Genomic DNA, 24,361 nt, shown 5'->3' with positions numbered 1-24,361 from the left:
TGACGGTTATAAAAGTAAATATAAAAAAAGAAAAAAATTATTATTGTATATACCATTGGAAGTACAGCATCACTCCTATTTATAAGAAAAGTATTGGGCTTAAAGCAATTTAAGTAGCCAACAAGTTGGACTGCTGTAGATAGAGTTAGAAAGATACTGGGGTGAAATAGAAACTCTCTAACAAGCCCATTTTTGTTAGAGTAGACAAACCCACAGATGATAGGCCAATAGCGATTCTATTTTGGGCTTATTTATGATATGGGTCGAGATGCCACAATTACAAAGGGCCCGAACTGCTACGTGGCAGTTTTACGAGTCAGCTGCAAATCCGCAGTTCAAACACGATTTCACAAAGCAAGACTGTTAGGTATACAGAAAACAGCATCGAACTCTCTGATTCCAGTAACAAAATCACAAACGCTTTCTAAATTTCAAAAGCCAAGAATTAATCAAGTCTACGAAATCCCTATATGACCCATTTCCAGGTATTTTAATTGAAATTCTGAAAATCTTTTGGCTGTTAGTTTTGGATTTTTTTTGTTCGGAAGTTTAATGATAATCTGTTAATTTGTGTTACAGTTCTGTTGCAATGAAGGAAAAGAAAACACAGTCTGTGCTTAATCGAATCTTAGTGAATTGTGCTGCCCAGGTTTGTTTTCGCCACGTGGCAGGGAATAAGCTTTTTGAAATCTGCCTAGTGCTGTCTTTGGTTGATGATTATTTTGAAAAAATAAAAAATTAATTCTTTGCAGGCGAAAGAATACGGAGGTTGTGTCGCTGCAAAAGTCCCGGAAGTTGAGTGTGATATGTGCTTGAAACAATTTCTCGCATTAAAGAATTGCATGCAAAATACGGTATCACATTGTGTTTCTTTAATTACAAGATATGTTTTTAGTGTATGGAAGGAGGAATTATCTTGCATTATGCGTGAGAAAGCATGATGCTCACGCGTTTGTACTGTTTTAGAAGATGTTGCTCTTAACATCATGCTTTTTGTTCTTGCTTATTAGCTTCGAGGAAAGGCTTAATCGTCCGCTTCACTTCTGTTAATATCTGGAGGAGTAAACTGATTACGTCGAGTAACTTAGAAACATGTCTGGAAAGGCATCATCAAGTTCGCAGCCTAGTATTGGTTTAAGTGGTTCTGGTGCACTTTCACATGTTTATATACAATACCCGCCTCTGCGTTGCAGCATTCCTGAATCAAGGGGTTTACATTACGATGATGGAACTAAGTTACTCATCCCCTCGACATCGAATCAGGTAAAGTGTTGATTTTGCAATTTAACTTGAATTCGAAGTGCATTTTAGTTATTGTTTAATGAGCATTTATGTTTAATGAGCATTTATTTTGTTATTGCTGTTTGATTAGTTTGTCCTGTTTACTCAACAGATCTTTTCATGGAAAACTGTTCCCTTCAATCCTCTTGCCACTTCTACCTCTGATTCAATACCTGAAGGGCCAATTTTAAGCATTAGATTTTCTCTAGATACAAAGCTTATAGCAATTCAGCGGTCCAGCTCTGAGATACAGTTTTGGATAAGAGAAACTTCAGAAGCTTTTAGCCATAGGTGTAGGTCTGATTCGGAGAATATATTGGGATTTTTCTGGACGGACTGCCCATTGTGTGACTTTGTCGTTGTAAAGAACAGGTAAAGGGAAGTTTCTATGCAGTTTCTGGAATTGTCTAGAAATTTTTTTTTTTTTTTAATTTTTGGGTTGAAATGGTTACATATAGATATGTTTACCAATAATTTGGTGCTAACTTTGTTATGGCGTGTTAGAGGAACAAGTGTCGTGTCTATAAAATTGTTACCCATGTTCTAGGTTGATGCTTACAAGCCATTGGAATGGCTTATTTGTTTATAAGAACACTTCAACGTCTTAATGACTGGGTGATCGCTTACTTTTAATCTTGTAATTGCATTTTGATTTTATCCTAGCCTGACACTCACCTTTCACTAAAATGGAGTCAATTACAGTGGGCTGGACTTGTTTGCTTATGATTCTGTTGCAAAATCACTTGACTTGGTGGAGATGCGGAAATTGAATGTGTGTTGGTATGTCTACACTCATGAAAGTCGATTGGTTCTTCTTGCTTCTGGCATGCAGTGCAGGACTTTCACTGGTTTTCAGGTACGGCCGTCAACTCTGTAATTAGCTCAATTTTGTTTGTACCCTTTCTGATAAAGATTATATCTTTGTTAAGTTATATTTCCATATCAGAGAAAAGGGGCCTGAAAATCGTTTTATGAATACTGTAAACGTCTTCAGTTGTTGTCAAGTTCTTTCATTGGTTTGATGCAGATGTTATTTCTTTGTGCAGCTTTCATCTGCTGGGATAGTTCGCTTGCCAAAGTTTGATATGGCAATGGCTAAGCCTGAGGCTAACAGTAAGCCGGTCCTAGCTGCTGAAGATGTCTATATTGTCACTGTGTAGGTTATTTATGTTTTGTATTTAGTTAATCCCATTCTTTGCTGAGAGCAAATCTTAAGCCTTCTTGATTTTTACAGCTATGGTAGAATATATTGCTTACAAGTTGATAGAGTTGCAATGCTACTCCACTCATATAGATTTTACCGTGATGCTGTCGTACAACAGGTACAGTCTCGCTTAGATTTCTTGTATTCAGAACTTGTGCCTTTCTTCAAGTTGATTATGAGACTTGTTTCTGTGGTAGCGGCTGGTTTTCAATTAATATGCATTTCCTAGGTCTCAGTTACTACGTAAATTTACTTTAAAATCTGCAATTTTGCAATAGATATTATAGGATTTTAAATGTTAATTTGAGGACCTGAAGAGTCTTAGAATTGAAATGTTGGGTGATTGACACTTCTGTGTAAAGTGAATCACGGCCATTAGGCACAAATGGAGCTTATTGATGTCACCAAATTTTGGACAATCCTTGGAATATATTGTCATTTAGACTGTGGGCACTAGGTACAAACTACAAAGCAAACATTCATGTTGAAATCCGTGGATATCTGATCTATTTTTTGTTCCTTCCCTGTTTCCTCATTGTAAGCAAAATTGGAAGACAGTTGAAATTTGTGTAAGAGTAGTAAGTTTTTTGATGCACTTTAATTTATGCCGACATCTCTTTGTTGGGCCACAAATTCTTGCATAATTCAATGTCACATTGTATCTGTTCTGGAATTATTTTTCTCATTTTTCATCTCAATATGTAGGGATCTCTGCCAATTTATTCAAGGAAGATTGCTGTGAGTGTGGTTGATAACGTACTACTCGTTCATCAAATAGATGCGAAGGTTGTTATACTGTATGACATATTTGCAGATTCTCGGGCTCCCATATCTGCTCCACTTCCTCTACAGTCGAGGGGATTCCCGAGGTCTTATTCTTCTTCCTCTCGATCCAGTGGCAAAGATGGTGAATGTTCAGAAGTCAATAATAAGATTGATCATGAAGGAATCATTTATGGAGATAACTGGACTTTTATTGTCCCTGACCTCATTTGCGATGTTTCTAATAATTTTTTGTGGAAGATCCATTTAGATTTAGAGGCAAGTGCAATCAGTTATCTAGTACCTCATTTCTTATTATCAATCAGTTAACTATTGTAAGAATTGCCCCTTTCTTTTCCTGCAGGCGATTGCTGCAAGTAGCTCAGAAACGCCATCCGTATTAGAATTCTTGCAACGGAGAAAACTGGAGGCCATTAAGGTTTAATGCATTTTATGTTTTGATATTTGTTTTGTTTTCTTTTACGTCCCATTCTCCACCTAATGAAAATTAATTACTCTTATTTGTACCACAGCATACTAGGCACATTCATAAATAAGACTGCAATCAATTTCCCATTAAAAATGTAGATCTCGTCATATGAGTGTTAAAAATTTAAAAATATGTTGGTTCTCTGAAGTAATGATACTGGAACTAAGGTACGTATAAAAATGAAATTACGACAAGCATCTGTTGCATCTCATGAAATAATTTTGTTTCCATATGTGATTATAGTGTACTCCTCTAATGTGAATCAATAAGATTAAATTATAATTATATATTATTTCTGCTGTTTCAGGCAAAGCAACTGTGCTTGGGCATAGCACGAACTGTTATTTTAGAACGTAGGCCTGTCTCTATGGTTTCCAAGGCCATAGATGTTTTGGTTTCTTCTTACTCACTCTCACTCAAAACAGGCAGTTATTTTAAGGGAATAAAGACCGAGAGCACTTCTTCAGGGGTGGCAAAAACTAGTGTTGCTAGATCGAACACTGATGTGTCCACCAGTAGAATTGACGGAACATCCATCAGACATGAATCTACTGCTGGAGTTGACAGCGAATATCCCAGTAGAGCTTCAACATTTTCAGCTTCAGAGTCTGAGGAAAATGCCAGCTCGGCACCGTTGAGAACAGACTCTAGAGATCTTCAACTTGGTGGTGGTAAAGTGGATAGAGTAAATCTAACAGGTGCTCATAGTTCTGGGCCAACTGACAATCCTGTTTTTGTCAATATTTCGGAGCAGCAGGACTCTGAACTTACTTCACCAGCAATTTCACCTGATGAGATGTACAAGTTTGTGTTTGCTGCTGTAGAGGAGGAGATGGTGGGTGACCCTTCTTACTTAGTTTCCATCATCGTTGAGTTCCTTTGCAGGTATGTTAACAGTTTCCGGTGATCCAGCTCTTTGAAAATATAGCTAGTCCAAGCATTTTTTTAAAAGTGGTACAGCCATGATGTGCTGCCACTTGCTACCAATATCTTAAGCAAGCTGTGCATTGATGCTGGTGCAAAGTTTGACATTTCATATCAATTAGGTTACTGCTCCTTTTTCCCTTAGGCCATTTTTGTGGTTGGTATCAAGTTTTGGGTGCATTATTTCCAGGATTGATTTGGGTTTTGAATGAGCCTTCATGGATCTATGCTTGTTTTGCCTGCGTACTTTGTGACCGAAACTAATGAACAAGCTTAGGCAAAATCCTAGAGATCATATAACCAATGTTACAGAAAAATTTGAAGAAAAGAGTTAGATTCCCAATGTAAACTAATGCGGAACTATTAAGGGAGGAATAATAAGAGTGCATAAAATTGTCACAAGAATGATTCTGGGCATTGGAGGCATAGGGTTTGAATTTTCTACCATTCAATTTGATTTATTGTTTCTGTACAGCACGAATATGGAGAAGATCAAAGTGCATCCAAATCTTTATGTCTTGGCAATTCAACTTCTGGCCCGCAACGAGCGATATGCAGAGCTGGAATCGTTTGTTACAAACAAGGTTTTAAAGTCTCTCTTCTATTGATGTATATTCCTGGCAATTTACTAAAATAATTTGATTTATGAGGAATCTTTTTTTGCTACAGATTCTTGAACCGTCGAAGGAAGTTGCACTGCAGCTTTTAGAGTCAGGGCGGCAGAATATCCAAACTAGGAAGCTCGGTCTTGAAATGCTAAGACAGCTCTCTCTACATCATGACTATGTGTCGTTACTGGTGCAAGACGGACGTTATAATGAAGCTTTACGTTATGCTCGGAAGTACCAGGTAATTGTAGTTTTACAAAAGTGCCAATTGCTTCTCAAAACTATATAGTTCAATTTATGGTTTTTATTAATAGCTTGAAACTTTCAAAATCTAGGTTATGTTTCTTAGCTTTTACTAAAGAACGAGTCTTTCTCAGGTCACTACTGTCCGGCCCGCATTGTTTCTCCAAGCTGCTTGTTCGTCCAACAACTCACAACATCTGGCTGCAGTTCTGAGATTTTTCTCGGATTTTATCCCTGACTTTCGGACTACTTCAGATTTCACCACTTATTACGGCATTTTGAACGAGATGAACACTTCCGTTGCTGCTACAAGTTTCTGATAACTGAATTCCTCCAACAATAGTGGGAATCATGCTTCCAAGTGCTTGTACCAGCTCTCCAAACAACCCCCCCCCCTTCCTTTTTTTTAATGGTTTCTATCTTTGTACAAGAATTTGTTCTTGTTGAGGTATCCCATGTTAAAATTCCCACAACTATTTGAAAACTGAGATCATCATTGATAAGAGGTGGACCAAAAGCGCTTTTGTATAATTAGATTGCTTTTTACGTTACAATCTAAACAAAATGGTCCCAACTCACGCTTTGATTCTCTTTTATTCTTCTTTTGAGGTAAATATACATTATGAAATCGCATTGACCTTATCAATCATTTCATCAATTCGACAACTGAAGCCACAGTGACCTTAAGTTTTGTTCATTTTTTTTTCAAGCCCACCCCCCCCCCCCCCCCCACCCCCCCACAATTTTGCTAAATAAAAGTATAAATCAACTGACCAAAATGTGTTGCATCTTTGGTTTCTTGGCACTAGTAATCACTAATGATGAAGAAAGAGTTGGTTGTGGGGAGTAGGGCCAGCCATATGATTATTACCATCAATTTATCAAGTTGGTGTAGTACCAACCGCAGCTTAACCTCTTTGGATCTTAAATCTTTAAGCCTGTGATGGTCTGGTTTATTCTTTCTAAACCTGCATTCATGCAAAGTTTTATAATATCTTTTTGTATTATTGATGTTGATTTCTTAATACTCATCAACCACCATGATTGATCTCATTTATGAGAAATAACAAATGAGCTAGCAGAATAATCCTTAGATGCATTTGAGATTAATATGTTGTGCTTCTAATAGCCCATACTTTTTTTTCTTCTTTATATGTATGCGATGATTATGACATTGTAATTAGTTTACTCAATGAAGTGGATAAATTATAACTTTTTGTCTTTGGGTAAATTATTCATTAGGGACTGTACCTCTTGAGTAAAAAGAATGTATTAAATCGTCATTCTCTGCTGATATTGGGACGTGATAATTATTATGATAATCAAACTTTAAATAGTTCTTCAGGACAAAGACGTGTAATTAAATTATTTTATACATAGTGAGAAAAAAAATTATAATCAAGAAAGACTCGATAATGATTACACGATGCTTCCCATCTAATGACATGTTATTGCATACTTAGGCCACCGGAAAAGATAGATGTTAGGTCAACTATAATTAATGAAACAGTTTAATTATTTCATTTTGGTCATTAAGTTATGAATTTCCATTTGTTCTTTTGTTCCGTGATAAGGATGGTTAGATGACTAACAAATTTTATTTACTTGTTAGTGCCTAAATTTTAATAATTAATTAATTAATTGATAAGGAAATCTCATGTTAAAATATATGTAATTACAGGTAAGAATGGTCTATTCATCTGTTGAGCTCCAATTTTTTTAGTGAAACATGTACATCTGCTTAATTCAGTCACAATAATATCTATAATTCAAACTACTGATATTAAATAATAGTTATTATTGCTGTGCTTTACAACTACTCTTTTAAATAAACAAAATAACTTTATTCTTCTGTTATTTTTAAAAGGTTCTTATAAACCATGAGCATTTTTATTCATGTATTAATTAATATTAGGAACCCCCTCTCTTGTCATTTGGATAGGCAAAAGATGTTTTTTGTAGTTTAACTTTATAGTGAGCATATTGGCTAAACATAGCAATAATATTCGTTAGAAGATTTCATAGTTTTTTAATTAAGTGAAAATTAATGCGAGAGAATAAAAATTTTGGTCCCCAAACAGTACCTTTAACATGGGAGATGTTAGAGATATGGAGCTTTAGATCCCTAAAGTAAAAAAGAATAAATTTATAAATAGAATAGTGGGTTAGGGATACCAGTTGACTCCGTAGCTGTAGAGGCATCCACTTTTTGTTGGTTTATAAAAATTAGATTCTCAAAATCCTACTCATGAAAAATAAGAACAAAACAAGAAACAATCAGAGTAGCAGTTACCAGCTAGCGAAGACAGGAGGAAAGGAATCCTTTTTGTTCTAAAATGGCCCTTTTCTTTTTCTATCTGGTGGAAGTGCAAGCAGATAAAAGTTAAAAATTAATTAAAAAAAATTAGGGTTTGTAATATGTTAAGTCTCGAACTTCATTCATCTATCTGCTCAAATTATATAAATGGAATACTTAATAAACATGTTGTGACACTATTTATTCATTTAAAGTGTGAAGTTCATGGAAGGATATCCAATAATGCCAAATTTTCTACCTCACATCACTTTCTACGGTCGCCAAAAATTATTTGACATTAATTTAATAATTTTTATTCTTATTTTATTTTTGTATTTTTAAGGAATGCAACTAATTTAATCTTATTTCAATCTGGAGAACAAACCTCTCTTAATATTTTTCTCTCTTACACTCTTCTAGTCCTTTCAAAATTAATAAAAAAAAATTGACTTATTAATTAAGTGAACAACAAAACTGATTTGATTGTCAACATCAAATTTTAAAATTCATATTGCCCCGTAAAAACTTTGGATAAAGATAAATATAGATAGTGTTTAGGCGAAGGAAATTTGGATTCTATAGCGAGTTTATTCTTTAGAAGAAAAATGTTGCTAAGTTTATTCCCATTTCATTTATGATTATAATAACCTTATCCCAAATAAATAAACTAATTAATAAATAAAATTACCTAAATACCCTAACTTGGTGCAACTTGATAGCTACTCTAATTCTTGAGGAACATTTGAAATGAAGTTTCGGGTTCAGTATATTTGCCAAAAGTAAGGGGTTGAGTGAAAATTTCCCATCGTAAATTGACAGCGAAGCAGTTTTGACACCCGTAAACGAAACGTACAAATTGGCCCCATCGTAAATTAACAGTAAAGCAGTTTTCAGCAGGCAGTAAATGACAAAAATAGTCCGTAAGCCAGAAACACCCACTCTGCTGTTGACACGTAGCAAAATTCAACAGGGACCCACCATGACACGAAAGTCCTGTGACCGTGTTTTTCATCGTGCCCGTAGGGTGCACGCCGTAGCTTGACTGTTAAGTCTGTGCGCTCAAAATTAGCAATAAACAAAATAAATAAATAAAAATTTTCTTGGGAGGAATAATTAATTAATTCAATAAGGTAAAATATCAACAAGATGGTACAATATTTCCGTTTCTGTTGGATAAAAACAGTTTACAACAAAAAAAAATTCACTTATCAACTGCTATTTGTTAGGACTCACACAAAATAATAATAAAAAGAATTTTTGCTTTTATTCACTTGAAGAACACATTGATATTTTAATAAAATAATAAAATCGTGCGTCTTATATTATTACATTATTTTGTACTTATATAATTGAGACACTAAGTAAACTTATATTTTGACTAATGTGACATGATATATAATATGATGTTATTGTAATTATTATGTGTCAATAGTTATTTATTTTAATTGTCTTAAAAGGTAAAACATAAAAGGACAAGTAAAATTCGACTTAAATTTTTAAGTATTTACTTCTTTCAAGATTTAAACCCTGGATGGTTAATCAAATGAAATTGTTTAAAAATTACTTGGGACATGGTTAGGTGGTTTTTTATTTTACAGTAATTTTAAAATAATTTAGGAGTTGTAATGGATTTTTCATTTTTGCATTAAAAAGATTTATTAATAAAAAGCTAAAAACAAAGAAGTAAAAACTGAAAAGTAGTTAAAAGAAAAAACAAAAATAACACGGCCCCACGATTCCCGTCCTATTATTATAGGAAGCACACTGTCACTAACCGGGTTAGGCTGCTAGACTGGCAATTTTTGTTTTTGCATTTTTCCATTTTTTTTGGGGTCTAAAATGGCAAAAAGGTGGGTGAATTGCGAATGAGGCATTTTGCCTTTGACGAAGAAGGGGGCATAGGCAGGGCATAGCATCGCATCGCTTCCAAGGCAAGCAATAATTTAACATCTAATTTTACCAAATGAACAAAAAAAATTCTCTCACTGACTCACTTACTACTAATGAGTGACGATGATGATGTTCTTCTTGTTTTTCTGTTTCCATAGATCTACGCTTCTCTAAACTCCAATCTCCATAAAGATTTTTCATTATATATATATGTGTGTGTATATAAATTCACTCACTCATGCATGCTGCCTCCATTTTATCCACAATGCTTTGATTCTCCTCCTCCTTTCTCCTCTTCTCTCTCTTTCTCTCCAGGTGAGCAACCTCCACAAATATATTTGTTCTTTATTATTTTCCCTTTAAAATTGCGCAAAAAGTCAAAATAGAAAAAAAAAAGTAGCTCCTCAAGTGTATTCAAGTATTCAACTCGGTTGATTGACTGGAGATTTACGCTGAAATTTTTGTTTTCTTTTTAGTTTATTGAATTTTCTCGGTAACCAAACAGAGACTGTAGAATTTGTAGAAGTAAGGAAGTCAACTATAATTAAGCTGAGTGCTTGAAGTTGTTTGTTTGTTTGTTTTTAATTTTCTCGGCTACCAAACAGAGAAGAAGAAAATATCTTAAAAGAGAGAAAGTCAACTCGAAATTAAGCAGAGTGTTTTTATTGCTCTTTTCCTGTCTTATTTCCGCGTGAATTTAGGATAATTGATTTTTTCTTTCTAAAAAATAAATTGTCCTAGAAAATGTCTAGATAAAATTTTTAAAAGATTAATTTCTTTTTGGAATTTGCTGACTGACTCGAAAGCCAATTTAAAGTTTCTGACAGTTATTTTTTGTTTTTAGCGTGTTGAAGAAGAATTGATATGTGAGTAGCAATGTCGTCAAGACGCGGATCGAAATCAAAGAGATTACTCGATTCGAGCAGCTTAAAAGCTGCTAATTCTCCATCTTCTTCAACGACGTCGTCTTCCAAGCGGTTTCTAGAAACGTCTATTGATGGTCAGAGTTCACCTGCTTCTTCATCAGCTCGAAGTAAGCCGCAGTACTACTACACTGAAAATCCATCATCCAAAGAAAATGTTACAGTGACTGTCCGGTTCCGTCCACTAAGGTACATTTACATTTTACTTTCATTTTGTCTAGGTTCGGGTAATAAAGTTATATTTAAGTGCTCTTTTAGTGCACTTCTTCTAGAAGTATTGAAGATTCACTAAAAGTTGGTCACTTTAGCTGTAGTGCTTTAAAAAAATTTTAAAATTACGCAGAAGCACAACAACTAAAACATATACCCTTGGTCATGAACTCTTAAGGATTCATGAACTTATTTCTTTTAATTTACTTTGTTGTATTTTTTTGAAGAGTGCTTGAAAATTGATTGTTGTTATTGCATTCTGTAGTCCTAGGGAGATTCGGCAAGGTGAAGAGATTGCGTGGTACGCAGATGGAGAAACTATTTTGCGGAATGAAGATAATCCATCAATAGCGTATGCCTATGGTAAGTTATTAAATAGTCTTCAGTGGAATTATATTTGCATACTGTGGTTGGCCGCATAACTTGTTGATGAAAAGCTTGAAACATGCTCAAGTGACTCACTCATATGCTCAGATGGAATGTTGTCACTCATATGATCTATATCCCGTTATATAATAGATTTTAGTAGAATTACTGTTTCCACTTTCTTTTTCTGGGAGGAAAACAAATGTGGGAATTATGATATATTTAACTTGTTCATATTTGATTTTAAGTTCATTGTTTTTTCTTAAATGCTTCTAGATCGGGTGTTTGGCCCTACTACCACTACCCGTCACGTGTACGATATTGCTGCGCAGCACGTTGTCAGTGGTGCAATGGATGGCATCAATGGTAATTTATGACAATCCTTATGCTTGGCAAACATATATCTTGCAACTCTTTTTTCAATGAATCTTTCTGAGATTTTTGTTTACCTCATGGAATCATTTTGGGTTCTCTTTTGCCACTGCCTCTCATAGTTAACCAGAAAAATGAAATAATTCAATCACTGACCAGGGGCATGATCAGGAATTCAGATTGGCCTGGGCTAAATTGATTTTGTATTTGTGAATTACTTACCTGCAAGTACTACATGGGGTTATCATCATTAATATTTTATAAAGCAAGACAAAGACACAATGATATGCAATAAAAAATTATCGAATTTGTGACATATGATGCTTCAGAGAGTAGAAATAGCCTTGTACTAAATTGCAAAAAAGTTTTTATAGTCTAGAGAGTATTTGATATCAATAAGTAAAATGCCTGGATAGAGAATCAAAAAGTGAATGAAATTTGTTTTGATACTTTAGAAAGGAAAACATAGTCGTACAATAAATGGAGAGAAAATTGATGACAATTCTTTGTTCTTATGATTTTATAAATAAAGAGCATGGCGAATTGAAGTTGTTTTAATCTTTTTGAGAAGTAAAATATTGAAGCCCAAGAAGTAGAAATGGAAATTGATGATAAATCTTTTGTTTTCTAGGATTTTACTTTGTAGAAAGAGGGCATGGTGAATCGGTTTCATTTTTATCCTTCTAAAAAGTAAATTATTAAGTTCCAGAAAAATGGAATTAAAATTAAAGATTAACTTTTTTTTTTCTTTTTTTCAATAACTGGATTTAATAGGACATTGGATATTGGACTTGTTACTTCATAATTTCCACATTTTTTAAATCTTGTAACTTGTAACTTATGTTATGCCTAAATTTACTAAGGGATTTAAGTGGAACAATGGAGGATGTTATCAAATGAAGAAACTAAATAGAAAAAGATCATCCCAAGGCCTCTTGTAATCAGTTTACATCAAAAAGTAAAATCATTGGACCAAATAAGAATTTTGGCTCTGGTCCACCTCTTCCCCAGTTAGGAAGATAGGTCCATTAAAAACCGTTGCCTAAGGTATAGCATTGCCAGATTTAGCAGTATAAAGGAAGTGATGAAGAAAAAGAGGCAGTTGAATTTTGGTTGGAATAATACACATTTCACAGTATAACTGTAGCCCAAGTACCATCTGGTTTCACCGACCTTTGGCTATCATGTACAGTTCATTAATGGTCATGCCATGACAAGTAGTGTTTGAACAACAAGTTGTTCCTCACTAATGAGCTGGGATCTCTGGATTCAACTTCAAATTGGGTTTTCAGATTAGTCTGCAACTAGCTCTTTACCTGGCGTTAGTTTCTCCTAGAAGGTTGTAGTTTTGTTTATATGCCTGCAAAATGCATTATATCACAATTTATATTATTGTGTTATTCATTGTCATATAAGACTGTAACTAATAAACGCTGGTTCTAGTTTTTTCTTGTGGTAGAAATGTCAATTTAATTGACCAAATTCCAGAGGAACACATCTAGAGCTTCAGGAGTGCAGTTATAAATTTTTTTCCTAGTATTTTTATGTTTTCTGCATACTGGATTGTTGGCATTAGTAGATTGGCACCTAATAGTGAATAGGTTCAAATTTAGAAGCTACCTTCTAACCACTAAGCTTGAGGACAAATGTGGCTGAAGTACCAAGTTGGTTGCTTCTGGCCATATTTTGATATGCTACCTATGCACTTAATCCTTTGCTCTGGCAACAACTGTTGACTGATTGTTGCCAAAGGCCTGAGGTGCGGTGGTTTACATGGGCAAGGAGTAAATACAGTTTTTAAAAGTTTTTGCATTCGTCATTTAGTAATCTTCTAAAATAGTACAAAACTTTACGAAGTATTGACTTGGTGTTTCCCCACCTGAACAGGAACCATATTTGCATATGGTGTGACGAGCAGTGGGAAGACTCACACAATGCATGTAAGAATATACAACGGTTTACCTCTTTGTAAAATATGTTGTTTATCTAGTACACATTTGATTTATCTTCCCCTGATGCATAGTAGAACTGCTTTTTCCTGGTAGAAAATAGGTTTAGGTTGACAGCATTGGTTTATGAGTTGGTAAAGAAAAGTAATTTTTTGCCTGAGTCAACTTTTCAAGTTCCTGCACTGCAGCATCTTTTTTCTACCCTATAAGTCATTGATAAAGTTAAAAGTTACAATTTACATTCTTCTCTGAGCCAAATCTTATGAATGAGTCACTTTTGGTCCTTTGTATTTTAACTTTTTTTAATGTTTGTCTTTGCTTCTTATCATTCTTGAACTCTTGAAAAAATATTCTGTATCAATAGTGCATTTACTGAGAGTGATGTTTGTGCTATATTGAAGGTTATTCTGTTTGTAACCCAGTGCATCAAATCCAAACTGATGCTTACAAACTCAGAACTGCATGTATATGGTACCAACGTTGTTAATGTGACATGTGCTGTTGTTCTCTAAATATTTGTTTGCTAATCATATTCTGATGTGGTGGATAGATTTGTTATGTAGTGTCTAGTGACTTGTCAAGCAATGAGTTTGGCTTTCTCAAAAACATTACCATTGTACTTACATTGCTAACATGTTAATGGCAGGGTGATCAGAGGTCCCCTGGAATTATTCCATTGGCAGTGAAAGATGCTTTTAGTATTATTCAAGAGGTACTTTTAATGGGATACTTACTAGAGAACTTAGTGTATTAGTTTCTTTGTTATAATACTGAAGAAAAAAATTGATTTTTCCTAGACTCCAAATCGAGAATTTCTTCTTCGAGTTTCATACTTGGAGATTTATAATGAGGTGAGCTTCTTCCCTGCTCTGCAATTTACTTGTTTAATAATGGTGCTCATTTTTTGTTACAGCCTTTCAAACAACATAGCTGTCATGATTTGTTACTATCCTTTAAGGTTTCCTACATTTTCAGGTTGTAAATGACTTGTTGAATCCAGCAGGACAGAATTTAAGGATTAGAGAGGATTCTCAGGTACCCATTTATCAGTATCTGATCTGTTTCTATTGGTTACTGTCACCTTGTAACTGCACTATACATCATGACTGGTATTTTCTCATTACCTCTCTCTTTTGCTTTGATATCACATACGATGATTCATACAAAATTCTTTTAACCATAGCAAATTGAAGATGGAAACTTTATCAATTGGATATTCCTGTTGGACTTTAGCTACCAACATCAAGTGGATAATGAACTTGAGACCCAGAAAGGTTTATGGTCATATACCTCCATAGTTAAGCGGTGAAAGTAATTGATTTTATTTGTAAGTCATAGTTAGAGTCCTCAGTACTCCTCTTATCTTTCCTTATCTTTCAAAACATTTATGGGAACCTTACAGAAATTAAAAACTGACACTATGCAATTTGTAAGTGATTACCTTATAAAAGCAGCATGAAGTTAGCTTATCTTGGCCTGGGATTATCATTGAAGTTGCATTAAGGATGAATATACCATGCCCAAGGCTTTAGGAACATGCACGGACTATGCATTGTCGGTCTTCAATAGTGCTCTCATATACTGTTTTTCTTCTAAAAGGATGATGCTTTTTTATTTACTTATCATGCTCATGTATGGAAATATACTTGTCTCGAATTCCTCTGTGATAGAGCCTGTGAAATAAAAAAAATCAACATTACTGAGTTTTCTTTATTTAGTTTATATTTCTGTAACAGAAACATTATTTTATCTAAATCCTGGTTGGCTAGATGTAAGAAAGTGTGTGATTCATTTATGAATTAATTGATGGTTGTAGGGAACCTTTGTTGAAGGTGTAAAGGAAGAAGTTGTGTTATCCCCTGCTCATGCGCTGTCCCTTATTGCAGCTGGAGAAGGTAAATTGCTTTCCTATTTTGTTTTGCCACCGGTGGAAATAGATTGAAATAAAAAAGATAAAATGATTAAACAACAGTGGTGTTGGATCATACTTGGATAGAGTTTCTTGCTCACATACTCAACATTTTAGAAAGCCTATTTTGACAGAACTAGTATCAACAATCTTTTTGAAGTAATTTAATATAGAAAGAGTGGTTTATTTTTCTTGTTATCACAGGTTTATATTGTTAGAGCTGTTTAAATAGCTGGTTACCGTGCATTGTTTACTGGTCATAAATCGCATTCCAGTTAATGTTTTTTTTTCCCTTCTATAATACTGTTTGTGAAATTTGCTTCAGACATAGTGATTAGATGTTGGTTTTTGACAACAGAGCACAGACATGTTGGGTCCACAAATTTCAATTTACTAAGCAGTCGGAGCCATACAATATTTACACTGGTACTCGTGCTTTATAATGCTGGAAGCAGAATGTAAATTTGAATTTTTTGGAATTGCTTTTTCCTATTGCCTTTTTAACTTGCTCATCTCACTAAATGAGACTGTTTGCCTCAAGTGACGGTTACAGACATGGACACACACACGTGCATGCATTCGTTCATCCACCCAACCACTCATATGATCATATCTCTCATCCTAGATGCTCTTCCACAAAAAACGTGGTCCAAAACAGACATATTACATACTATGTCATTCATTTCTTTTCATGTGTGCTAATGTGATGGTCATAATATTGCATCATAGGACCCATGACCCTATTATTTGGCATGATAATATACAGTGTATAGTTTCTGTTGGTCCTCTGTTAGTGGTTCCATCTATTGCCCAACTGTTGTTTTGTGTGGCACGAATGTAGTTAATAATTACAACCACTTATTTATTATCTTAGTCTTCACTTGATTACTCTCCCAGAAGATTCAGAATTTGGCTCAAAGATCCAATACCACATTCTTTATGTGTAAGATATAGTGATATTTCTCCATTTATATAACATCATATTGATTTTCTATGATATAAAACATGTTGTTGAGTCTCTCACCATTTGCATAACCTCGGGTGCTTCCCCTCCCCCCCACCCCCCCAAAATAATCAATTACCATGCAACCCACCCCAATATCTCTCTCCAACATTGGTGCGAGGGTCTTTCACTTCAAGAAATGAAGCCAGCTAGGCTGTCCTCTTGTGGACAAACACCAGGTGTTAAAATCCTTTGTTGTTTTTTGAAAGTTTTTGTAGCATTACATTTGCAAATCAATGGATACCAAAACCTTATCTATCGTTAGGTGAGAATATGTCAAGTCATATTTTTAATCAATATCTACATGATATGGAAGTCCTTTGACTTTGTTTTTAGCTTTTAATTACCTGTAGGACATGATGTTCATGTCTTTTTCCTCAGTGCATTTGCTATTACATGTCAGACAGGGTTATCTTGTTCTTGCTATAGTGTTTTGGGACACTTAATCTACCCTTCACCATTTACCAGTGTGCATATTAAATTACTTATTCCTGTCTTCGTATCAACTAATTTTGTTCCCACTTCTTTCTGTAAAGACAATAGAGAGCAGTCCTTGTGGTGAAAATAGTGCAGGGGAAGCTGTAAATTTATCTCAACTGGTAATTTCTAAGGCCTTGTTCTCAACACTGTCTTTGGTTCATTGTTGGTTACCTTTTAAGTTTCTGGTCTCAATCTGCTCTTAATTTTTAAATAACAGACTCTTGTGTTTCCTTTATTTGTATTGATAGAACATTTTTTTTTTATTTGCCATGTATTCCATTTTCAATGATTTTGTTTAACTTTTCCAAACTTTACTTATACCTGCAGCACCTCATCGATCTGGCAGGTTCTGAGAGCTCAAAGGCAGAAACTACTGGTGTGAGGAGGAAAGAAGGATCTTATATTAATAAAAGCCTGCTAACTCTTGGAACTGTGAGTTCTCTCACATTATTCTTATACAAGCAGTGATGGTGGTTATAATTTCCTTGCTTCCTCTGTGCACTTCTTTTTTTATCTGTAAATCGACTATTGACTGTATACGCATAAACAAATATCCAGACGGACACACAGGGAGATAATAAGTGCACAATTGTTGAATAGTTGGATAAATGCTTTCAACGGTTGAGATTGCGTCTAAATTCGTAATTAACGTAACTTGGTAATGACTTATTAAATGAAATTTCTATCATTTAAAGTAAATTTATTTGATGTCTTAATGGACCATTGATGGTAGTCAATATGCATTACTGTATGAATTTACATTTTTTTTTTGTGGATGTTGCATTTATAAATTTTAATGTAACTATAGCAATTTACCATTCCTCACCGCTGTGTCCTTGTAACTTTGTTGCCACAGAAAGTACTTGGATTTGGAAACAAACAGTCAAGAGTAAATTTAAGTGAGAGACAAAGCCATGGTTGATTGATGCATGTTTCCTTTTTATGACATAAGGATGATTGCGAGGCGTTTTATCAATTCATGGAATTAAAACACTGAATACCTTTGTGCTATGTAACAGTAAAATCAGGTTTTAGATGTCAATATGTTTTTCTGTTTTTTTCATTACACCAAATTGATTGAATTGTGACTTTTTCGTGTTGCTTCCTAACTATCTATAGACGATACCATGCTGTAGCTGATGGTCTTGTATGCATTATCTGAGTTTTGATATTATCATAGAAAATAAACTTACCATGGGATATATATGTTGTAATTGTTGTAGGTTATTTCGAAGTTAACAGATGGGAGGGCCGCTCATATACCATATAGGGACTCTAAATTAACCCGGCTCCTACAATCTTCATTGAGTGGTCATGGCCGTGTATCTGTAAGCACTTTTACATTTATCTACTTTTATCCATTTTAAGAAGACATATGGCATGTATTCTGGGTGAATGCAGAACATATAAATACACATGCAGCCTATTCTTTTGGAAAGTTGTTACTTGTCCATGATATCCTTTGTTCATTGGTCTTCATTGTCTGAAATTTCAGCTCATTTGCACTGTTACTCCTTCGTCGAGTAGTTCTGAAGAAACACATAATACGTTGAAATTTGCTCACCGTGCAAAGCATATTGAAATTCTAGCAGCTCAGAACAAGGTACTTTACCTAAAACGATGGATCTCTGAAATATCTACTCAGTAGATTTTGTGATTAACTAAAATGAAACTGCAGATCATCGATGAGAAATCACTTATTAAGAAGTATCAAAATGAGATACGTCTTTTAAAGGAAGAGTTGGAACAATTGAAGAGGGGTATTGTGACAATTCCTCAACTGACAGATCCTCAACTGACAGATATTGGAGAAGACAATATTGTACTCTTAAAGCAAAAGGTAAGCATACCATTAGATGGGCTTGTTGCTTTTGCTACGGTTGAAAAATTAACTTATTGTTCATTTGCAGTTCAAATCTTGCCTGTTAGGGTACCTAAAAAAATTTCTTGCACAAATCATGGTCTTCTTATTTCATGCTTCCTACAGGGCTTTATATGTTCTATGAAGGGGAGACAATATTAATGAGCTTGAGCAAAAGTAAAATGGTCAAGATGAGTGAAGAATTTTTAAGTTCGTATAATATAATAACTCTCAATTTCTAGTCCTAGTAGAAACTTTTGAATGTCAGGTCTCGTGGACCGTCGGGAGAAAAAGGCCAATTTTCTGCCCTTACCCTTATTTTAAATTGCATTTAATGTCCTAGTTTTTCCTTGTTTCCAAAAAACCTTGTATTATGCTGATTAAGATTCAATGAACTGATGACGACATATCATATGGTGAACATTTGAGAATGTATGAGATATCTGAAAAAGAATGAAATGACGTGTATGACCATTCACTTTGAGTACTGTGATGTGTAAAGCTAGAAGATGGTCAAGTCAAGCTGCAATCAAGATTGGAAGAAGAAGAAGATGCTAAATCGGCTTTGTTGAGCAGAATACAACGATTGACAAAATTAATTTTGGTCTCTTCAAAGGCCTCCCAATCACCGAGAGTACCTCACCGCCCTGGTCCAAGGAGGAGACATTCCTTTGGGGAAGAAGAGGTACCATGATTGGTTTTACCCAAATTGTTTGTTATTTGTACCCTCATATTAGAACTTTAATTTACTTGTAATAATATTAGTGGTTTCATTATGGGCTGGATGGTCAGAGTGCTTATCATAAAAAAGATCTTCTCTCAACTTTAATTGGTCTGATTATAGTTATCTAATGCAAAACTTTGCAGCTTGCATACCTACCACACAGAAGGCGGGATTTAATCTTGGATGACGAAAACATTGACTTGTATGTTTCTCTGGAAGGAAATGCTGAAACTGCAGATGATACAAGTAAGGAGGAGAAAAAGACTCGGAAGCATGGACTGCTAAACTGGTTAAAGTTACGGGTATGTATATTGTGGATTGCTATTTTGTATATGTTATGTATCAGTTTATACCCATTGGCAGTCGACAACTTTCTGAGCAAAGAATAACAATCTTAGGGTTTGATCTGGATCTTTACCCTTTAATCATCCAAAATGATAAACAAAGAGACATTGTTTTTCAGCATCTGCTCTTTATACCACATTCAGCAACCATGTCTAGTGTAGCTTTGCTCTTTACTAGCTGCTGTAAATAAGAAAAAACTGACAACTTGAAATTATTGGTGGCATCCATTAAAAATATAATTTGTTTGTTTCTAGATCCCAACCTGTTCAAATGTAGGTAAAAAGGGATTAAATATGATGAATATATCACATTTTTCTCCTGTTTCTATTTCTTCCTATGGGCCTTCCCTGAGGATGAATCATACACAATTAAGAGCTACAGTTGAGTGCAATTTCCACGGCGATTAATCTAGCTCATACTACTTCGGAATTCCTTAAACAGGAGGAACATGGAAATATTAATGTGCTATTATTTATCATTTTTCCTACCAAATCATCATACCTCTTAAACTTTCCTTTTTTTATAGTGGTAAATTTATGAGTTGTGTCCTATTTCCTAGTCATCCTCCAAGCTTATGTGCGTTTTTAAGTTTGATTTAAATTACTTGTGTTTTTTTTTCTTTTGGGGAATTGTACTTTTCTATTTATTTCATAGGTTTGGAACAAGAACTTGAGGCCAACTTTATTGTCGTTTGTTAATGATCTATGTTCTATTTAGTTGCAATTTGTTATTATCTATTAGCTTAAATTATGTGACCTCAATAGTACTTTGGGTTGAATATGCTCGTGGCACTTTCTTTCTTATATTTCCAGGATTTTTATTTTTTATTTTTTTTAGTTTAGCTAATTTTGAACCTGAAGGAATTTAACTGTTTTTTTATCAGAAACGAGATAGTAGCTTGGGGCCATTGACAAGCACCAGTGACAAATCAAGTGGAATTAAATCTACCAGTACACCTTCAACCCCCCGAGCCGAAAGCATTAATTTTCGTACAGAATCCAGACTTTCTCAATCTTTACTTACAGAAACATCCCCATCAGCGGATCTTCTCTCTGATGCTAGACATGATAGAGGAGTTCCTGAAGACAGTTTCCTTGGACAAGAGACGCCTTCGGTAAGCCTAACTTTGTTTTCGTGCGCTACTTGAGAATTTACCTTGCAGCAGATAGGTCTATGATGTCTTCATTTGAATGCTCAGATATTGTTTTAGTCAAATGAGCAGAATACCTGCACTGCTTTCTTGCAACTTCTACTCATTCATCTATGAAAGGGTCTGAAATACTATTACTCGTCCATTTTTGCTGTGTGTGTGCGATGTCATCACATACACTTGCAACTATATGGCTCCACATGTTATGTCTTTGATAATCTCTGTTTAAGCGTTTTAGTTGTAAAATAAGCAGTGACAATTTTTTCCACATTTTTTGAAAAACCTATCAACATAAGGCGTTACCCCACACACCTGAGTATTATGTGGCTTTGTCTATCTGCATACAAAAATGGGATTAATAAGATTTATCCTGAACCACCTGATCCACATTTTTTGAAAAACCTATCAACACAAGGTGTTACCCCCCATGCCTGAGTATTATGTGGCTTTGTCTATCTGCATACAAAAATGGGATTAATAAGATCTATCCTGAACCACCTGATTCCCATACGTAATGATTCTTGAATCTACTGGTTTGGGTTCAAGCCTTGTTTATTTATTTATGTTTTCAGAAGGATGCGTTATGCATTGTCTACTGTCTAAAGTTCCTCCCATTGGTTGTTGCAGACAAGCATTAAAACAATTGACCAAATTGATCTTCTAAGGGAGCAACAGAAGATTTTGGCCGGAGAAGTGGCACTCCATTCAAGTGCCTTGAAACGACTGTCTGAGGAGGCTGCCAGAAACCCTCAGAAAGAACAACTTCAGGTAATATATTGTTCATGTATCATCTTCATTGCTTACTGCTTTGATGTGCCTGAAATATTCATCATTTTGTCTATTTCATTTAAGGTGGAGATCAAGAAGTTGAGAGATGAAATCAAGGGTAAGAATGACCAAATTGCTTTGCTTGAAAAACAAATTGCTGATTCTATCATGACTTCACACAACACGATGGATAACTCAGAAGTATCTCAAGTAAGTTTAGCTTCCTTTATCAGTGATGTGGGTACTTGCCTCTCATTGAAGTCTGTCTTTATTGCCTTCGTTGTTTCGTGCTGTGCAGTCTTTTGCTGAACTGGCTGCACAATTAAATGAGAAGTCCTTTGAACTTGAGGTGATCAATCTTTCCGTACTTTTTACCGCAAGAATATTGTTTCAGTAGCCATTACACATTATGTTGAGAGTGTGTTTCCACAATTCTACAAATTGAAAATAGAAACTTGTGATTAGATGATAAACTTTATTTCTTCAGACTTTACTGATCGTTTTCATCTGTTGTTTCTTATTTTATCTGACCATTGGAGTTTACTTCGCTTTCCAGGTTAAAGCCGCTGATAACCGTATCATTCAAGAGCAGCTGAATGAGAAGGTGCAAATCTTATCTATCAATGTGTACAAAATCAAATGTATAGATATTACTTCCTTGCTGTGGTGATATGTTGCTGACCAGTTCTAACTTGACATAAACATTCTATCAGATCTGCGAATGCGAAGGATTGCAGGAAACAATTGGCTTCTTAAAGCAACAGCTCAATGATGCACTGGAGTTGAGAAATTTCAGCCCTTTAGCCAGTTATTCACAAAGATTCGCTGAGGCAAAAAGCCTCAATGGAGAACATCAAATCGACAAAGAAATTGCATTGTTGAAAGATATAAATGAAGACTCACGTTTACAAGTGCAGGTATATATCATCTCTTGGCCTGTTCATGATATTTATAAACCGTTTGTTAGTCAGTTGGAGTTGTGCCTGACTATTAATTTTGTGGACTCTGTGTGATTGGCTTGAATTTCATTGATTCATGGTGTTCAAAATTTTAAATTGGCATTTCAATCAACATTGCAGCTAAACTCTTGCCTTTTTTTTTTTTTTTGTTCCCTGAATCAGGCTGCTGAGATTGAAGAATTGAATCGAAAAGTCACTGAACTAACAGAGGCAAAAGAACAACTAGAACTTCGGAACCAGAAATTGTCAGAGGAAAGTTCATATGCGAAAGGACTAGCCTCAGCTGCTGCTGTTGAGCTCAAGGCATTGTCAGAAGAAGTTGCTAAGCTTATGAATCATAAAGAGAGACTAACTGCTGAGCTAGCAGCTGCTAAGAGTTCCCCAACACAGCGCAGAACAAGTGCAGTACGGAATGGCCGCAGAGATGGCCAGATCAAGAGACAAAACCAAGATGGCTCATCCTTGGATCTCAAGAGGGAGTTGGCTCTGAGCCGGGAGAGAGAGGTTTCATATGAAGCTGCTCTTTTGGAAAAGGATCAACAAGAGGCTGAGCTGCAAAGAAAGGTCGAGGAATCCAAAAAAAGAGAAGCTTATCTGGAAAATGAACTGGCTAACATGTGGGTTCTTGTGGCAAAGCTGAAGAAGTCTCATGGAGCCGATACTGATGGTTCCGAGACAACAAGAGAAACTCTGTGAGTCGAATGTATTGGGAATTTAAATTAATGAAATCATATATAGCTGTTTGAATGATCCAGCATCATGACATTGGGCTCCCAGTAGGATTCGCTTAAGAGTGGGTGATGTGTAGAAATTTGTGGTTGGTGTGTATTGGAGTCGGGTTGTGTATTCCAAATGAGGGTTCCTTTTTCATGTTCAGATATGTTCACCAATTGGGTCTTCAATTTTCTGTTTTCTTCGTTTCTTTGTTCATATATTTGTAGAGGCATTTATGCACAAGGCAAAGTTGGCTTCACATGACATGCCCATTACGAATGAACTCGGCATTTAACCCGGACAAAAAAAATATAGGAAAAGGCGTGTGTATACACGTGTGTATTTCTTTTCTTTTCTTTTCTTTTCTTTTTTCAATAGCGTTTAGGAGATGGCGTTTCGTTTGCATAATTTGAGTTGATTTTTGAAAATTGATCGAATCAACGATCGAAAAAAGAGAGGGAAAAGCTTAATTACAAGTTAATTACTAGTTGAGTAGTTATTTTATCTCTGTCCTCGTGCATTAAGAGGTTTTTCTTTCTGGGCCTTGAACTTGCGTAACACTAGATTACGGTCCAAAACGAAAAGAGCTTGGTATCGCCGTTTTGTTGTTGTACACTGCGGGCCAATAATCACCTTTGGAAAAAATGAGAAACCAAATTACATAAACAAATTAATAGTTTTAATATAGCAGCATAGTTATTAACCTTTTTAAATATTATATATACTTTTCTATAAATATTATTGTGGAAATTAATGCGTCATATTATAATTAGTTGAATTAAAAATATGATATGACCAATATGATTTATTTTTATTATACATATTTTCAGTCAATCAATCATATTATACCATGTCAATTTTTACAAATATTTGTGGCTCTAGAATTATTCATTACTCATTAAACAATTTTGTTATATATTTCAAGTCTTA

General features: G+C 34.9%; 2 protein-coding genes across 4 annotated transcripts; both read left to right on the top strand.

Moving 5' to 3' along the window:
* The first annotated feature begins 327 nt into the window (after positions 1 to 327).
* Positions 328 to 6,219, top strand: LOC18039616 (regulator of MON1-CCZ1 complex). Its single transcript, XM_024181957.1, has 14 exons — positions 328 to 485; positions 580 to 649; positions 753 to 854; positions 1,011 to 1,263; positions 1,394 to 1,653; positions 1,984 to 2,137; positions 2,328 to 2,437; positions 2,516 to 2,603; positions 3,191 to 3,526; positions 3,612 to 3,686; positions 4,045 to 4,622; positions 5,137 to 5,245; positions 5,331 to 5,510; positions 5,647 to 6,219. Exons 4-14 carry the CDS (start codon positions 1,093 to 1,095, stop codon positions 5,830 to 5,832), a joined length of 2,247 nt encoding a protein of 748 aa, XP_024037725.1. The 5' UTR covers positions 328 to 485; positions 580 to 649; positions 753 to 854; positions 1,011 to 1,092; the 3' UTR covers positions 5,833 to 6,219.
* Positions 6,220 to 9,618: 3,399 nt separating this feature from the next.
* LOC18039615 (kinesin-like protein KIN-7K, chloroplastic) lies at positions 9,619 to 23,777 on the top strand. Of its 3 annotated transcripts, none has more exons than XM_006429856.2 (24): positions 9,619 to 9,739; positions 10,543 to 10,810; positions 11,097 to 11,194; positions 11,474 to 11,563; positions 13,457 to 13,509; positions 14,165 to 14,230; positions 14,316 to 14,369; positions 14,494 to 14,553; positions 15,335 to 15,413; positions 15,786 to 15,853; positions 16,967 to 17,029; positions 17,238 to 17,342; positions 18,134 to 18,238; positions 18,406 to 18,513; positions 18,589 to 18,750; positions 19,274 to 19,456; positions 19,639 to 19,797; positions 20,724 to 20,954; positions 21,618 to 21,758; positions 21,843 to 21,968; positions 22,057 to 22,107; positions 22,315 to 22,362; positions 22,472 to 22,675; positions 22,880 to 23,777. In XM_006429856.2, exons 2-24 carry the CDS (start codon positions 10,575 to 10,577, stop codon positions 23,411 to 23,413), a joined length of 3,024 nt encoding a protein of 1,007 aa, XP_006429919.1. In that variant the 5' UTR covers positions 9,619 to 9,739; positions 10,543 to 10,574; the 3' UTR covers positions 23,414 to 23,777. The 3 variants fall into 3 exon arrangements, with proteins under 3 accessions (XP_006429919.1, XP_024037577.1, XP_024037576.1); XM_024181808.1 differs by lacking the exon at positions 9,619 to 9,739 and adding an exon at positions 9,751 to 10,013; XM_024181809.1 differs by lacking the exon at positions 22,057 to 22,107.
* Positions 23,778 to 24,361: the final 584 nt, after the last annotated feature.

The sequence above is a fragment of the Citrus clementina genome, unplaced genomic scaffold (genome assembly GCF_000493195.1).
Source record: "Citrus clementina cultivar Clemenules unplaced genomic scaffold, Citrus_clementina_v1.0 scaffold_6, whole genome shotgun sequence".
Taxonomy (NCBI): domain Eukaryota; kingdom Viridiplantae; phylum Streptophyta; class Magnoliopsida; order Sapindales; family Rutaceae; genus Citrus; species Citrus x clementina.
Note: the sequence above shows the minus strand (reverse complement) of the source record. Positions and strands in the feature narration are given on the sequence as shown.